The sequence below is a fragment of the Chiloscyllium plagiosum genome, unplaced genomic scaffold, assembly GCF_037043375.1.
Source record: "Chiloscyllium plagiosum isolate Xiang-an unplaced genomic scaffold, Cpla_swu_hap1 HiC_scaffold_45, whole genome shotgun sequence".
In the NCBI taxonomy this organism is placed as follows: Eukaryota; Metazoa; Chordata; class Chondrichthyes; order Orectolobiformes; family Hemiscylliidae; genus Chiloscyllium; species Chiloscyllium plagiosum.
In genome coordinates this window covers 8,544,551-8,562,297 of record NW_028270183.1, presented here as the reverse complement: position 1 = coordinate 8,562,297, position 17,747 = coordinate 8,544,551, and the positions used below count along the sequence as shown (strand labels likewise).

Genomic DNA, 17,747 nt, shown 5'->3' with positions numbered 1-17,747 from the left:
CATCAGAGAGAAAAGATGGTTAACAATAGCATGCAACTCCAGCGCCTTTTAACTTGGCAAAATATCCCAAAAAGAATGGATGAAACTGATGTTTAGAAGGTTTGAGAAGAATTGAATATTGAGTGTCCAAAAGATGGAGAAAGGAAACCGGTTCAGCAAGAGTAGCAAATCTGGGATCCAATTAGCTGAAGGGGTGTTGCCACGATTGCTGATAGAGATGTATGAAAAGCTAAAGTCAGGAACGGGTCTATGGTGTCATAGATTAGATTCTATACAGTGCGGAAACAGGCCCTTCGGCCCAACCAGTCCACACTGACCCTCTGAACAGTAACCCACCCAGACCCATTTCCCTCTGTCTAATGCACCTAGGACTATGGGCAATTGGCCAATTCACCTAACGTGCACATCTTTGGACTGTGGGAGGAAACCGGAGCACCCGGAGGAAACCCACACAGCCACTGGGAGAATGTGCAAACTCCACACGAGGCTGGAAACGAACCTGGGACCCTGATGCTGTGAGGCAGCAGTGCTAACCACTGAGCCACCGTGCCGCCCAGAACTAAAGAGTTTGTTAGAAATGGCAGGAGAAAGCTTAGCAAGATTTGAAGAGGTTTTCATGGGTGACCTTGTATTTTAAATATAGAGTCCTGCAGCATAGAGACAGGCTCATTGACCCCAGTTGGTCCATGCTGACCAAAATGTCCATCCATGCTCACCCCACTTCCCAGCACGTGGCCCATGTCCTTCTAATCCTCCCCTCTGTATTTGTCCAAATGCCTTTTAAATATTCAACCACTTCCACTGGTAGCTCATTCCAAATGTGTATCACCCTCTGTGTACAACAGTTGCCCCCTCAGGTTCCCTTTTATTCTTGCTCCTCGAACCTGAAACTGATGCCTTCTAGTCCTCGATTTCCCCAAACCTGGGATAAAGACTGAGTGCATTCACCCTATCCATGCCTCTCGTGATCTTATACACTTCTATAAGACGCCCCCACCCACGCCTCAGTATCCTACACTGTAAAGAAAAAAGTCCTAGCTTGTCCAACCTCTCCATTTAACTCCAACCATTGAGTCCTGGCAACATCCCTGTAAATTACTTCTCGTAACAAGGTGACCAAAACTCAACACCATACTCCCAAGTGCGGCCTTACTAACATTCTGTCCAACTGCAACAGAACTTAGTGCCCTGACTGATGAAGGCCAGTGTGCCAAAAAACCTGTCTACCTGTGACTCCACTTTCAGAGAACTGTGAACCTGAACTCCAAGATCTTTGTTCCAATATACTCCAGGCTCTACCATTCACTATGAAACTCCCACCTTGACTTGACTTTCCAAAATACAAGACCTCACACTTATCTATATTAAACTCCCATTTGTCAGCCCACTTCCCCACCTGATCAAGGTCCTGCTGCAATTTCTGATAACCTTCCTCACTATCCATGATACTGCCTATTTTAGTGTCATCAGCAAACTTACTAATCATGTCTTGTACACTCTCATCCAAATCATTTGATATGGATAACAAACAGTAATGGGCCCAGCACCAATCCCTGAGGCACTTTACTAGTCACAGGCTTCCAGTCTGACAAGCATCCTTCCACTATTACCCTCTGCTTCTGAACATCAAGCCAGTTTTGTCTCCAATTTGCCAGCTCATCCTGGATTCTATGCGATCTAACTTTCAAGAGCAACCACGTGGAACCTTATCAAAGGCCTTACTGAAGCGCAAATCTGAAATACGTTGAACCCAGAATATCACTTTAAAATTTGTGGGACTATAGCACTAGAAATTAAGCACATATGTGTCTGAGAAATGCATTTAAATCGGGTATTAGGAGCAACCCCTCTCTGTGCAAGGAATAAGCATTTTAATAAAATCTGTCAGATAGGGCAGTTGTTTGCGAGCATTGGGGTGTTGGAAAGACGAGCGTTTGTGGGGCAAATGTTCTTTTGCATTCCGCTTCAATGTTGGGAAAACACCGGTTTATTTATTGAAACACCTTGACAATTGGTTTGATTCCTAAATGCCCTACACTAAAAGCTAGGGATAGTTGGCAAACTGGTGTAAGTAGTTTCTGAAATAGCACCATTTCCCCAAAGTGAAATTAGTTCAAGTTTCTCTAATTCATTTCATTAGTGTAAATATCTTTTCTGAGCCACTGCAAGTGGGCATCGTAATAGAGGGTCATTATTTTTCTTCCTTGCGTTAATGATTTTTTTGATATTTGACTGGAAATCTGGTTCAGTTTTATTAGTACAGCTGGAGATAGTTAATCATGAGGCATTCTCATTGGCGTGTTTAATCCCAATTTCATACCACAGAAAACCATGCTGAACACCATACACATTTTCTGTGCAGTAGCCATTTTATTGGAGAACATTAAATGTTTGAGTGCACCTGCCCATGTACCTTTTTTTTTTAATTGAATAAAAAATCCCAGTTTTTCGTTTTGATAGTCTTCTGAAACAGTGCAGTCTGTGGACAATTGCTGTGCTCTTTTTTTCTAGTTTACTGCTATTGAACATGGAAGACAAATTCGATTCCCACCCGACATCTTGAATGTCTTCAATTTATTGTGCCAGTCAGAGATTTCAGCCAAATGTTACTGGTTACATAAGCAGGAGCTCTAACCTCGTTTGGCATTTTATGTCCTGTCCTTTATTTTCTGACTTTGTTTTATTTTCAACATTCCAGTTTCTAGTAGAGGCGTCAACACTGGTGTTCTTTGTGCTGACTGGGTACAAGTTTCGGCCAGCCTCCAACAACCCCTACTTACAGCTCCCTCAGGATGAGGAGGATGTCACGATGGATGAAGTGTAAGTAACTGGACGCATTCTCAGTAACAACTGATCTAACATCGTTTGCTGCATCAGTAGCAACAGCTGGGCATTCCAGTGGACCCTTTCAGGAGGACAAAAGAATTAACATTTCTTTTTACACAAATAGCATATGGACAAATTCTTTATTTATTCTGTCATCGGATGTTGCTGTCAAAGTCAGCATTTATTATCTATCTCGAATTGCCCTTGAGAGAAGTGTCATGTTGTGCCAGTTTAGAGTGAACCACATTGTGACTGTCCTGTGTAGGTCAGAGCAGGTGAAGGATGGCAGATATTGGATGTTGGTGACCAAACCGATCAGATGGTAAACCTGTTCCCAACATAGTCAATGCTGCTTGGAAAGTTTCTTACAAACTCCTTTATTCTACTTACTACCTCATCCTACTAAATAGATGATGGGCAAGTAAAGGATAGCAGATTTCCTTCCCTGAGGGACAAGATGGTTTTTGCAACTATTGATAATTTTGGTCACGTTATTGATCATAGACCAATACAGCGCAGAACGGGCCCTTTGGCCCTCAATGTTGCACCGACTCTGAGATTGGCTTTACATTCTAGATTTTATTAATTGAATTTAAGTAAATTCCATGCGCTGCCACAGTGAGATTTGAACCCATGTCCTCATAGCATTAGCCTGGGCTACTTGATTGCTACCTCAGTGACATTATCACTGTGACCATCTCTCCCAAACAAAAGCTGGCTGTCTTATGTATTAGTGTGATTCCTGTAATCAGTTTTAAATCAAGATACTCCAGTGACCCATGATGAGAACTGTTTCTTTTTCTCTCTACATCCAGCACTTAGCCCACATTTTAACATCCCTTTAGATAAATGGTTAATCCGAACTGAAATTTAAGAAAACTAAGATTCTGGAGTGCACATCCTGAAAGGGTAGTGGAAGCAGATTCCAAACTGAAAGATATTGCTGAATTTGGGAAATGCTTAAAGGGGAAATATTTGCAGGGTGAGATAGAAAGAGCAGGGAGGTGAGCTGAAGTTGGATAACATTTTCAAAGATATATTACATTCCTGATTGAATAGCCTACTTAGAGTCAGAGTCATAGAGATGTACAGCACGGAAACAGACCCTTTGGACCAACTTGTCCATGCTGACTAGATATCCCAACCTGATTTAGTCCCATTTGCCAGCTCTTGGCCCACATCCCTCTAAAGTTGAAACTTTATTGCTGGAACAGCACAGCAGGTCAGGCAGCATCCAGGGAACAGGAGATTCGACGTTTCGGGCACAGGCCCTTCTTCAGGAATGAGCAGAGAGTGTTCAGCAGGAGAAGATAAAAGGTAGGGAGGAGGGACTTGGAGGAGGGGCGTTGGAAATGTAATAGGTGGAAAGAGGTCAAGGTGAGGGTGATAGGTCGGAGTAGGATGGAGGCGGAGAGGTCAAGAAGAAGACTGCAGGTCAGGAAGGCGGTGCCGGGCTGGAGGGTTTCGGCTGAGACAAGGTGGGGGGAGGGGGGATGAAGAAACTGGTGAAGTCCAAGTTCATCCCCTGTGGTTGGAGGGTTCCCAGTCGGAAGATAAGACGCTCCTCCTCCGACCGTCGCGTTGTTGTGGTTTGGCGGTGGATGAGTCCAATGACCTGCCACCAATGACATCCACCGCCAAACCACAACCAGGTCATTGGACTCCTCCACCGCCAAACCACAACAACGCGACGGTCGGAGGAGGAGCGTCTTATCTTCCGACTGGGAACCCTCCAACCACAGGGGATGAACTTGGACTTCACCAGTTTCTTCATCCCCCCTCCCCCCACCTTGTCTCAGCCGAATCCCTCCAGCCCGGCACCGCCTTCCTGACCTGCAGTCTTCTTCTTGACCTCTCCGCCTCCATCCTACTCCGACCTATCACCCTCACCTTGACCTCTTTCCACCTATCACATTTCCAACTCCCCTCCTCCAAGTCCCTCCTCCCTACCTTTTATCTTCTCCTGCTGAACACTCTCTGCTCATTCCTGAAGAAGGGCCTGTGCTCGAAACGTCGAATCTCCTGTTCCCTGGATGCTGCCTGACCTGCTGTGCTGTTCCAGCAATAAAGTTTCAACTTTGATCTCCAGCATCTGCAGACCTCACTTTCCACATCCCTCTAAACCCTTGCTATTCGTATATCCATACAGATGCCTTTTAAATTTTACAATTGTACCAGTCTCCACCACTTCCTCTGGCAGCACATTCCATACACGCACCACCCTCTGCATGGAAAAAGTTGCCTCGAGGTCCCTTTTATATCTTTTCCCCTCTCACCCTAAATCTATACCCTCAAGTTCTGGATGCCCCCAACCCAGGGAAAAGATTTTGTCTATTTTACCCTATCCATGCCCCTCATGATTTTATAAACCTCTATAAGGTCACCCCTCAGCCTCCGATGCTCCAGGGAAAATAACTCCAGCCTCATCAGCCTCTCCCTATAGCTCAAATCCTCCAACCCTGGCAACATCCTTAAATCTTATCTGAATGTTTTCAAGTTTCACAACATCCTTCCGATAGGAAGAAGACCAGAATTACACGCAATATTCAAAAATGGCCTAACCAACATCTTGAACATCCACCACATGACCTCCCAACTCCTATACTCAATGCTCTGACCAATAAAGGAAAGCATACCAAAGGCTGTCTTCACTATCCTATCTACCTGTGACTCTACTTCCAAGGCGCTATGAACCTGTACTCCAAAGTCTTTGTTCAGCGACACTCCCTAGGACCTTACCATTAAATGTATAAATCCTGCTAAGATTTGCTTTCCCAAAATGCAGCACCTTGCATTTATTTGAATTAAATTCCATCTGCCACTCCTCAGCGCATTGGCCCATGTGATCAAGATCCTGTTGTAATCTGAGGTAATCTTCTTCATTGTTCACTACACCGCCAATTTTGGTGTCATCTGCAAACTTGCTTACTATACTTCCTATGTTCACATCCAAATCATTTATATAAATGACCAAAAGTAGAGGACCCAGCACCGATCCTTGTGGCATTTCACTGGTCATGGGCCTCCAGTCTGAAAAACAACCCTCCACTACTACCCTCTGTCTTCTACCTTTGGATACAGAGCTGACTCAAAATGACTAGTTCTCCCTGTATTCCATGAGATCTAACCAGTCTCCCATGGGGAACCTTGTCGAATGCCTTACTGAAGTCCATATAGATCACATCTACAGCTCTGCCCTTATCAATCCTCTGTTACTTTTTCAAAAAACTCAATCCAATTCATGAGACATGGTTTCCCACGCACAAAGCCATGTTGACTATCCTGAACCAGTCCTTGCCTTTTCAAATACATGTACATCCTGTCCCTCAGGATTCCCTCCAACAACTTGCCCACCACTAATGTCAGGCTCACTGGTCTATAGTTCCCTGGCTTGTCCTTACCACCTTTCTTAAATAATGGTATCACGTTAGCCAACCTCCAGTCTTCTGGCACCTCAACTGTAACTATCGATGATACAAATATCTTAGCAAGGGGCCAAGCAATCACTTTCCTAGCTTCCCACAGAGCTCTAGGGTACACCTGATCAGACCCTGGGGATTTATCCACCTTTATGCGTTTTAAGACATCCAGCACTTCCTCCTCTGTAATATGGACATTTTTCAAGATGTCACCATCTATTTCCCCACATTCTATATCTTCCATGTCCTTCTCCACAGTAAACACAGTAAACCAATGCAAGATATTCATTTAGTATCTCCTCTTTCTTCCCCCCAATCTCCTGCGGCTCCACACAAAGGCTGCCTTCCTGATCTTTGAGCAGACATATTCACTCCCTAGTTACCCTTTTATCATTAATGTATTTGTAAAAACCCTTTGGATTCTCCTTAACTCTATTTGCCAAAGCTATCTCTTGTCCCCTTTTTGCCCTCCTGATTTCCCTCTTAAGTACACTCCTACTGCCTTTATACTCTTCTAAGGATTCACTCGACCTATCCTGTCTATACCTGACATTCCTTCTTTTTCTTAACCAAACCTTCAATTTCTCCAGTCATCCAGCGTTCCCTACACCTACCAGCCTTTCCTTTCACCCTCACAGGAATGTACTGTCTCTGGACTCTCGTTATCTCATTTGTGAAGGCTTTCCATTTCCTTTACCTGTGAACATCTGCACCCAATTAGCTTTTGAAAGTTCTAGGAGAAAGTGAGGACTGCAGATGCTGGAGACCAGAGCTGAAAAATGTGGTGCTAGAAAAACATAGACCAGGCAGCATCCGAGGAGCAGGAGAATCGACGTTTCGGGCATAAGCCATTCTTCCGGGCTTGTGCCCGAAACGTCGATTCTCCTGCTCCTTGGATGCTGCCTGGCCTGCTGTGTTTTTCCAGCGCCACATTTTTCAACTTTTGAAAGTTCTAGCCTAATACTATTAAAATTAACCTTCCTCCAATTTGGAACTTCAACTTTTAGATCTGGTCTCTCCTTTTTCATCACTATTTTAAAAACGAATAGAATTAAGGTCGCTGGCCCCAAAGTGCTCCCTCACTGACACCTCCGTCACCTGCCCTGCCTTATTTCCCAAGAGTAGGTCAAGTTTTTGTATTTTCTCTAGTAGGTACATCCACACAGACTCAAAGTTTCTTGTGCACTCTGAACAAATTCCTCTCCATCTAAACCCTTAACAGTATGGCAGACCTAGTCTATGTTTGGAAAGTTAAAATCCCTTACCATAACCACCCTATTATCCTTACAGATAACAGATCTCCTTACAAATTTGTTTCTCAATTTCCCTCTGACTTTTAGGAGGGGGGGGGATCTTTAATACAATCCCAATAAGGTGATCATCCCTTTCTTATTTCTCTGTTCCACCCAAATAACTTCCTTGGATATATTTCCAGGAATATCCTCCCTAAGCACAGCTGTAATGCTATCCCTTATCAAAAATGCCACTTCCCCTCCTCTTTTGCCTCCCTTTCTATCCTTCCTGTAGCATTTGTATCCTGGAACATTAAGCTGCCAGTCCTGTCCATCCCTGAGCCATGTTTCTGTAATTGCTATGATATCCCAGTCCCATGTTCCTAACCATGCCCTAAGTTCATCTGTCATCCCTTTTGCAATGAAATAAATGTAGTTTAATTTATCGGCCCTACCTTGTTCTCTGCTTTGTTCCTGCTTGCCCTGGATGTTTGTCTAGCTTCTTTTCTCAACTGTTCCAGTCTCAGATTGATCTTTCCTCTGTACCTCCCTGGGTCCCAACTCTCCCCTCCTTACTAGTTTAAATCCTCCTGAGCAGCTCTAATAAATCTTCCTGCCAGTATATTAGTCCCCTTCCAATTCAGATGCAATCCATCCTTCTACCCCAGAAGAGATTTCAATGTTTCAAAAATGTGAATACTTTTCCCATACACAAGCTGTTCAGCCACACATTCATCTGCTCCAATCTTCTATTCTACCCTGACCAGCTCATAGTACCAGGTATAATCCAGATTATACTCCCCTTGAGGACCTCCTTTTAAAATTCCTGCCTAACTTTCAATGTTCTCCCTTCAGAATCTCATCTTTTCCCTTCCTATGTCATTGGTACCAATGTGTACAATGACCTCCTGCTGACCCATCTCCCCTTTGAGAACATCCTGCACCCTCTTTGAGACGTCCTTGACCATGGCACCAGGGAAGCAACAAACCATTCTGCTTTTTCGCTGCTGGACACAGAAGCGTCTGTCTGTACCTTGGAGTAGAGTCCCCTATCACAATTGATCACTTGGAACCTGATGTACCCCTCATTACATTAGAGCCAGTCTTGATACCAGAAACCTGGCTGTTCATGGTACATTCCCCTGAGAGTCCATCACGCCCTACATTTTTCAAAACAGCATACACGTTTCAAATGGGGATAGCCACAGAAGACTCCTATACCCTCCTACCTTTCTTGGAGTTAACCCATCTACCTGACTGTATCTGCGGCTGCTTTCCCTTCCTATAACTGCCATTCATCACACCCCCTAGCTCTTGTAAATTCCTCATTGTCTCTGTCTCTACCTGTCGTTCCAACCGATCCATCCGAAATGATAGGATTTGCAACCAATGACATTTATTAGATATAATACTCAATAACCTTTAAACTCTCCCGAAACTCCTACATCCGACAAGAAGAGTATATCACTCTACTAAAAGTCATTTTGCTCCTTCCGATCTACAGACCCAGAAAATAGCACCATCTTATTGCTCTACAAAACACTGCTCCAGGATCAGGAGACAGATCCCAATAAAAACATAAAATCAAGAAACCCCCCACTCTACTCACTATTGTAGATTTACAGCAAGGCTATACTTAAAACTATTTACTTATGTTTCTGTGTTGTGGCACCTCCCAAACAGGTTCTTCCAAGATCAGTTGTTGATCTCGCTGTTTAAGTTTTCTAGACACAGTCCAATGTCCATCGATACATGAATTCAAACAGCAAAGGCAGTAACTGCACAGATTCACTGCTGTGCTCAATTAGCGTATAGGTTTTTTTGTCTCTCTCTCTCCCCCTTACAAACCATGTGCTTACTGCCTTTGTCTATCTTTCTCCCTTTTAAAAGTGCTGTTGTTTTGACTTTTTTGAATTTCAAAGTTCTGAAACAATTGCAACAGCATATAAAACAATAATTGCTGCTCCTGGAATTTAAGGAAATCGCCTCCAGCATTTAAATTACTTCAGAAAAGGAGCAGCGTTTCACAGCCAAAAACTTTTCCTGTCCTCCATCTTGGATCACCCAGAATCTTTCTTGGCAATGTGATTGTAAGGCACTCTCCCTGATTTTCAAATGTGTACACAATGTCAAGTTATTGAAAGGATGTATGAGTCATAATAATTTGCATAGAGATATATATATATTTTTAATAGAATCCCTATGGTGTGGAAACAGGCCCTTCGGCCCAACAAGTCCACACTGACCCTCTGAAGAAGAACCCACACAGACCCATTCCCCGACTCAACACTGAACCCCTGACTAATGCACACATCCCTGAACATGATCGGGTGATTTAGCATGTCCAATTCACCTAACCTGCACATCTTTGGACTGTGGGAGGAAACTGGAACACCTGGAGGAAACCCACGTAGACATGGGGAAAACATGCAAACTCAACACAGTCGTCCAAGAATGGAATCAAACTCTGGTCCCTGGCTCTGTGAGGCAGCAGCACTAACCTCTGAGCCACTGTGCAGCCCTTGAACTTTGCTCATGCCTTGTATCCACTTCAAATTTAATCTTGCTTTACAACATGCTAAAAGTTGTTTTTGTCATGTAGTACAGAATTGAATTTTGCTGAAAAAAGACACACATTTTGAAGCTTTTTGTCTTGGACTAGTCGGGACGTTTGCAACAAACATCAAAGTAACAAGGAGCAGCATTTTTCATTCTTGTAAGAGGATGCAGACTGGTTGGCAAATGGACTGTTAGATCAGTAGATGATAACTGGCAGTTAACTGTCAAACCTTGTTTAAATTTTAACCAGGCATGTTGACTTATGATCGGTTGGGTCATTTCTCTAAGGAATGAGCGAGAGAATTGCTGTTGCCTATTTTGTCCAATTGAGATTGGTGCTATGCGTGTACATGTTCTCTGTCTGCCTAGAGCAGGCCTCTTATTATGTCACACTGCCTGACTGACGATCATAACTGTTACACTGACAGCCAATTTAACGTGCTCATGTGTATTCAGCAAATGTTATCCATTTGCCAAATCCTACCTAATATCGGGCAGTGTGGTTAGAGTTTTCTAAGCACAGCCTGTTTGGATATTGGAAAAGTAGCTTGCCTGTACAAGCAGCTAGTCTTTGGGATGTACCTGGCTTGACATGAGATGTGAAATACAAGAGCCCATTACGCATTTGTGATAGGCAGTACGTCTTTTTGGCGTGGTGGTGAATGCCACTTAGTCATGAGCTGTATAGCACAGAACCCAACCTTTCGATCCAACTCTTCCATGCTGACCAGATATCCTAAATTAATCTAGTCCCATTTGTGAGCATTTGGCCCATTTCCCTCTAAACTCTTATTCACATGCCCATCCAGATGCCTTTGAAATGTTATAATTGTACAGCCTCCACTACTTCATCTGGCAGCTCATTCCATACACACACCACCCTCTGCAAGAAAAGTTGCCCCTTGGGTCCCTTTTTAAATCTTTCCCCTCTTGCCCTAAACGTATACCCTCTAGTTTTGAACTTGCTACCCAGTGGAAAATACCTTGACTATTCACCCTATCCATGACCCTGATGATTTTATAAACTTCTCTAAGATCATCCCTTCACCTCCAGGGAAAACAGTCCCAGTCTATTTAGCCTGTCCTAACCCTGGCAACATCCTAAATCTTTTCTGAACCCTTTCAAGTTTCACAACATCCTTCCTAAAGCAGGGAGACCAGAATTGAATGCAGTATACCAAATGTTGTGTTGCTACCATGGAGTAGCAACATGAAACTGCTAGCTTCCCATGTTGCACGCCCTCCTGTCGAGTAATAATATCATTCCCCTTTACATTGGCATTCTTACTGAGGTCCTGATAAATTAATCTGTATTTTACAAAACTTAATTGGGTGTATGCATGTATTATATTAAACAAATGAGCATCAGTGAAAACTACAGAGTTGTAGAAAACGCTATTTTAAAATGATTACTGAACACTTTGTTTTTGCCTGTGGTTTTTCTGAAGGATAAGGGTAGTCCAAAACTAGTGAATTCTACTCCATGTATCCAAGTTCCATCTTAAAAAGATGGGTACAGCAAATTTGATCATCTTCTGCTTAAAATGCAAAAGTCACTACGCTTGTTGCTTCAGTGATTTATATGAACTCCCTGCTACTGCCTCTGTGGCTGCCTTGACCAATACTTGCATCAACTCTGTCAACAGAGAGCACTCCAGCTCAATCCCTGAACTGACCTGGGTATACCCAGCCTGAAGGAACACACACAGCTTGGAGTGTGCCACACCAAACAACAAATACCACAGCTGAAAGAGGGGGGTTCCCATTGGTGTGAATGATGCCAGCTGTGGGTCCACATTGCCTCTTGGTAGTCCCAGTACAGTATCTGATTATGATATATACCCACAGAGACTCCCAGGAGGTAAATTGGTGGTGGGGGTGGGGGTGGTGGGGGTGCCAGACGCTGCAACATTGGTCAGTATCATCCCTTCTGCATTACTATCAAACTAAACCGAAAATATCTTCAGGTATTTCCTAGCTTCTATCAATTCTGTTTTAATTGAATTTGAGTGGTTTTGAAAATTGCTTTTATCAGTCACAGTCCTTTGTGACTGTCACCATCACGCACTCTCTCTCCATGTCTCTCTGCAGCAGGCTTTAACACCATTGATGGTGCCGTTCTCTTCCGTTCCCCTGAACTCTGTGGGATCTCCTTAGCATGGTCTTAAGTTGCAGTTTGCCATGAGTTCTCTTCCGACACCATTGTCACCAGCAGCCCAAAGATCTATCCTTTGTCTCCTACTGTTTACATGCTGCCCATCATCTGGAGGCGTGGTGTTGGTCCATGCGCAGACTCTACTTTGCGACCTTTCCTTTCAGTGCTGCCTCGTATTATCGGAGTGACTTTGTGTTTTTAAACAGCTGCAGGTAGCTATATATTTATACTGCTTTGAAAATAAAAGTATGGTGTTTAAAAACAATATGTCAACGTTAATCTGCAAACCATGCTTAAGCCTTTCTAGTGGTAGGTCAACAAACTGGTTGGATGGTGTGTTCACTCATTGATATGTGCTTTCTTGAAGAGTGACTGAGTCGGGTTTGCTGGCAAGTGTGACCAGAGTGAAGAAAAGCAACTTTGAAAGGGAGCAAATCCGGGATTCCTCAGTATGAACATGTGCAATTTAGGATTGACTGTTACCAAGGAAAAGAGGCCCACTCTGATCTCCACACGGACATTGGGAGAAGGAACTAACGCAGGAATTCCAAACAGATCAGATGGATTGGCAAGCAAGTGGAAATTCCTGTTATAAAACTGTTAAGCAAAGTAATGTGACTGACTGATCTGTATATATGTCATACAAAAAGGTATATCTTTATATAATGTAGCAAACTGGAGTATATCTGCCTGAATCTTGAAAACCAAATTCCTGGTTTTGGTGGAAAGCAGCTTTGACTCTGATTAGGCAGATTCTTGGGGAACTAATTTTCCCTTTAAATTGTGGTTTGCTTTCCCATGCGACTGTCCTCCTGCTCGAATTACCTTGTAAATATGAACTGCTTGTGTGCCCACTCTACCTACAGTCAGTTTGCAGATACGCACAATATGCAGTGGTATAATCTTCCCCCGTGGCCTGTCCAGTCAGTCCTGTCCCCTTTTTCCAAGAGCAGATAATGTTACCAAGCTCTCTCGACTGGTTCAGAAGAACTGTGAACTGTGGCTTGTTGGTCTCCCAACCCAAATCTGCGGGCACGATTTCTGTGTGGAGAGCCCATGTTCTACTGAAACACAGCATTGCCTCATGTGAGAGTGCACATGATTTGTGACAACTCTCTATGGCTGGGAGTAGGGAAAACAAGCCAGAACACAGCAACCATTTTCCCTATTACTCTATTTTTGTTGGTATTTTTCATAAAATGTAATTCCTTTTTTTTGGGGGCGGCGGCAAAGAGATGGAGTGGTGTCTGTGCAAGAATTTCGACTTTCCAATGCGTTTGCTGGAGAAGGTATGCAAATCAGTTGGGTCGCTGCAATGGAGTAGAACCTTGTTTTTTTTTGTGTGAAATGCAGAAGATTTTGGTTTGGCAGTGACATTTTGCTGAGCCCTTGGATTGGTACGAACTCTGCTTCATTCCCAATTTTCCAGAGCGTGGTTTAAAGGTGGCCAGTTTTGTAGTGTGTTTACTGTTTCGATAATTTCAGTGCTGTATCGTGGAGAACTCCTGATTTGGGTTTCCTGTTTTAAAAGGGTTTGAGCCAACTTGATGAGGAAATAATAATAATTTGTATAAAAATTGATCTTTATAAAGAAATTGTGGGTATAGAGAGTTGTATAATTTTCTTACAAGCCTATGTACGATATATATTTAAAAAAGAGCTTTTATGCTTTTGAATTTGCATTCCCAGTGCTCAAATTATGGCACTCTTGAAGAATTCTTCAAATCAGCTATTTCATTTTGGTACTTTCTTTCTCTAGTTTCATTTTCTGTCTCTCCTCATTCTGCCTGTCTTTGTTTGAATGACACTGTCTCCCTCTCGAGCATTAGAAAAAATAGACAATTCAAGACCAGTTTTCCCCCTCTGTCTCCCCCTCTGTCTCCCCCTCTGTCTCCCCCTCTGTCTCCCCCTCTGTCTCCCCCTCTGTCTCCCCCTCTGTCTCCCCCTCTGTCTCCCCCTCTGTCTCCCCCTCTGTCTCCCCCTCTGTCTCCCCCTCTGTCTCCCCCTCTGTCTCCCCCTCTGTCTCCCCCTCTGTCTCCCCCTCTGTCTCCCCCTCTGTCTCCCCCTCTGTCTCCCCCTCTGTCTCCCCCTCTGTCTCCCCCTCTGTCTCTGTCTCATTCTCTCTTGTGTTCTATGGTTAATTGTTGGGCTCCTATCCCACAGGCTGAGCTGTCAGAGTGGTCAGTCTTGTCCAAAACAAGAGAATGACTGAGCAGCTTGTCTGACTGTGGGATGGACAGTGTTGAAGAGAGGTCATCGCCATCAAACTAGATCCTGTTCTCAACAAAATAACATCCCATGAGTGCCTTTTCCAGCAGTTTGGCTTAATGGTTACTTGCTGGCTAGGATCGTTATTGTCTATGGCAAGCATTGTTACACCTGTCTCATACCCATATGGAACAGTGATGACCTCGTGGTGCAATTTGCTTTATATAACAGCCAGTGCAGAATTGTAGAGACAACGTCAAAGCAATAATCAGTGCTGTGGTTATCTGCAGTTTCTAATCCGACATGCTTGTACATATTTGCTGTTGATCTTGGAAAATAATTATTCTTTTCGAAGCCCAAAATTGAGAGACACCAGCTGTATATTTATTTCCTTTTTTATAAATAAGTTCATGCTTTAAAATGGTTCACTGTTGCTGCAACCAGTTTTTATTTTTAAGCAAGATTAAACTCTGCTCTAAATCACCAGATTAAGACCCTGTGTCGTTGCTGCAACACTGGAAATTTCCAGAAGTCTGGAGTGAAGAAATGCATTTAAAGTTGTATCATGTTCCTTCATGAGCCAGGGCAAGACTTTACTTTATGGATTGGCTTATAGTTTCAGAGACCTGATTCATTCAATCCGTTGTATCCTATGGAAAGAAGTGATGTCCACTTTTGTGTAACGGCAAGTGGATTCAGAGTCCTGGGATCACTTCTGATCAAGTTGGAAAATCTACCCTCCCCCTGTCTGCCCAAATATACCTAAACAATAGGCTTCACTTTCAGAGACACCTGTACCTGGCTTTCCATAGCATCATACAGCATAGATACAGGCCCATCGTATCTATGCTGACCAGCAAACACTCAACTACACCAATCCATAGCTTGTTATACTGTGGCGTTTTAAGTACTGGTCTAGAAGTTGCTTGATTGTTTTTTAATATTTAATAAACTTATTTAATTCCAAAACCTGCACACCAGTTTATTTTCTAGACTCTCTCCAGTTTTGAAACGTAAAATTTTGTGTGATCTTACTTTTAAAAACACAAATTTTGATGTGGCAGTGGAATTTCTTTGTGTTAAGCATCCTGCTTCTGTAATTTAATCCTCTTTACCCCTGAAAATAAATCTTAAGGTTACAAATTACCAACTTTTTTAAACTTTGGCTGTGTGAATTGATTTTTACATATCTCATTATTAAAGAGCAATTCTTTCTGATCCATTGTCTCCTTCAAGTAGCCACAAATGTACTTTTTTTTTAGTTGTCTTTTTAACATTGTCTGAATGTCACTGCCCTAACCTTTTCTCACAGGAAAGATACGGTAACTGATTACTAGAGCTGCATCAAACAGCAGTTCAGAAGTGATGTATAGAAACATAGGAGCTGGAGGAGGCCATTGGCCTTTTTGAGCCTGCTCCACTATTCATCACAATCATTGTCTGATTGTCCAACCCAATAGCCAAGTCCTGCTTTCTCCCCATAACCTTAGGTCCCATTCGCCCCAAGTGCTATAACTAGCCACCTCTTGAATACATTCAGTTTTTTGGCACCAGTGACTTCCTGTGGTAATGGATTCCGCAGGCTTGCCACTGTTTGGGTGAAGAAATGTCTCCTTATCTCCGTCCTAAATGGTCCACCCCAAATCCTCAGTGTGACCCCTGGTTCTGGACGCACCCACCATCAGGAACATCCTCACTGCATCTACCCCACCTAGCCCTGTCCGAATTCTATAAGTCTCTGAGATCTCCCCTCTTCGTCTGAATTCCAGCAGCAACCATCTTAACCTCTTCAATCTCTCTTCATACGTCAGTCTCACCATTCCCGGAATTGGCCCGGTATGTGTAATCCCAGACCCGGTAAGTGCCATAGGGGTTCTTTCTCAAATAAGCCAGTTGGATTTTAATGATCAACAGCAAAGAGGCTACTCTCCTGTTCCTCTGTCTACCTCAGACAAGGTCTGACAGGCTTCTTACCCAGTCTGTAAAAGCCACATTCTGGAGCCCTGATGAACTATGGACAAGTCTGTACTAAACAGATGCTGGAAACACTGGAGCATTAGTATCTGTGAGAATGCAGGTAAGTCGATATGTGACGGATCCTTTATCAGCAAACCATGTGCTGTGTGAGTAACCTATTTTGTTCAAAGTTTTGAATCTTCTGCTGTGTTGCAGAGTACTAATTTATTTGAAGGACAGCCGGTCATTGATGATCACTTCCATTACAGGTGCCTGATCTGCTTTTGTAATGACGCATGGTTGCTAAGCAACAGGCTGAGTATTAAATCATCTGGAGCTTTGTTTGCATATCAAATCTGATTACTTTGTTGGACTTTTTAGTAGAGAGCAGTCTTATTTACTCTAGCTCTTTCAAGGTCTAGCTGTACTGTAGGCTCATTTTGAGAGTTGGATAAACCAAAGTTTTTAAAGTGTAATATAAAACCAGATTGTTCATGTTCACTATTGTCACCCGGGTGACCATCTGTTTGCCCCAAGGTTGGCTTTATCCCATTGCTTTCTCCAATAACATGCTATAGCCACGATTGGTTGAGGCAGATATAGGTGGTCTGTTCACAGCTTGATTGTACACTAGTCAGAAAATAATGCAGGACAATAAAAAATTGCTGTTTTGTAAGTAGAGGAAATGATTATATGTCATTCCTTCAAACTTGCACCCTTCTTCGGCATTGTGTTCATAAGTGCAAGTCTTCGTAAGCCCAATGTTCATAAATTGGGGGCCCCCTGTGGTACAAGTGTATTTAAAGGGTGGCTTGTTAAGCCCATGTGGGAGAAAGGCAAGCTGGAATTGGTTATAGGTTGAGATGAAGAGGGGTGATCAGAAGTTCATGTGGAATACAAGCCAGCATAGACTGAATGGGTTGTATTCTGTGCTGCCTTAACTCCTATAACCTCTTGTATACTGCCACCTCCGTCTGATTTGATTTGGAATACTCAGTTATGTTTTTGTTCATTAACCTTTCCACATCCAGCAACTTATGTTTTCAGTTGTGTTGTGTACTACAGTGGATGGGTTGTAATATCTTCACCTTGAACATGCTGTAGGACTGAAGTGAAGTGATGTTTGTAAACCTGCATTGATGTCCTTGATGTAGTTGGTGGGCCCCTTTTTTTAATTGTGTTATTGTCCAGTAATGTACTTCTATCTCTACAATCTTTTGCTTGGTTGTAGTTTCTTGGAGAGTTGTAGCTTTCAACAGCATGTTCTCTATCTCTCGAGAGAAAGTAACAGAATGTGGGAGTCTTCCACGCAGCACAGTGGTGCAGACTGGCTGTGAAAGGGAAGAGTCTATTTCCCTTTTTGATTATCTGCAGCTTTTGCCCGACCTTCAT

The 17,747-nt window shown here is 43.1% G+C and overlaps 1 protein-coding gene across 1 annotated transcript in view; it reads left to right on the top strand.

The window, feature by feature from the left end:
• LOC122552257 (protein GPR108-like) overlaps positions 1 to 15,559 on the top strand; it is a 51,780-nt gene extending 36,221 nt beyond the window's left edge. Inside the window, exons 17-18 of the mRNA XM_043694945.2 lie at positions 2,699 to 2,820; positions 12,559 to 15,559. Coding sequence (XP_043550880.1) covers positions 2,699 to 2,820; positions 12,559 to 12,646 — 210 coding nt within the window. The 3' untranslated portion in view covers positions 12,647 to 15,559. The remainder of the gene's footprint in view (positions 1 to 2,698; positions 2,821 to 12,558) is intronic.
• Positions 15,560 to 17,747: the final 2,188 nt, after the last annotated feature.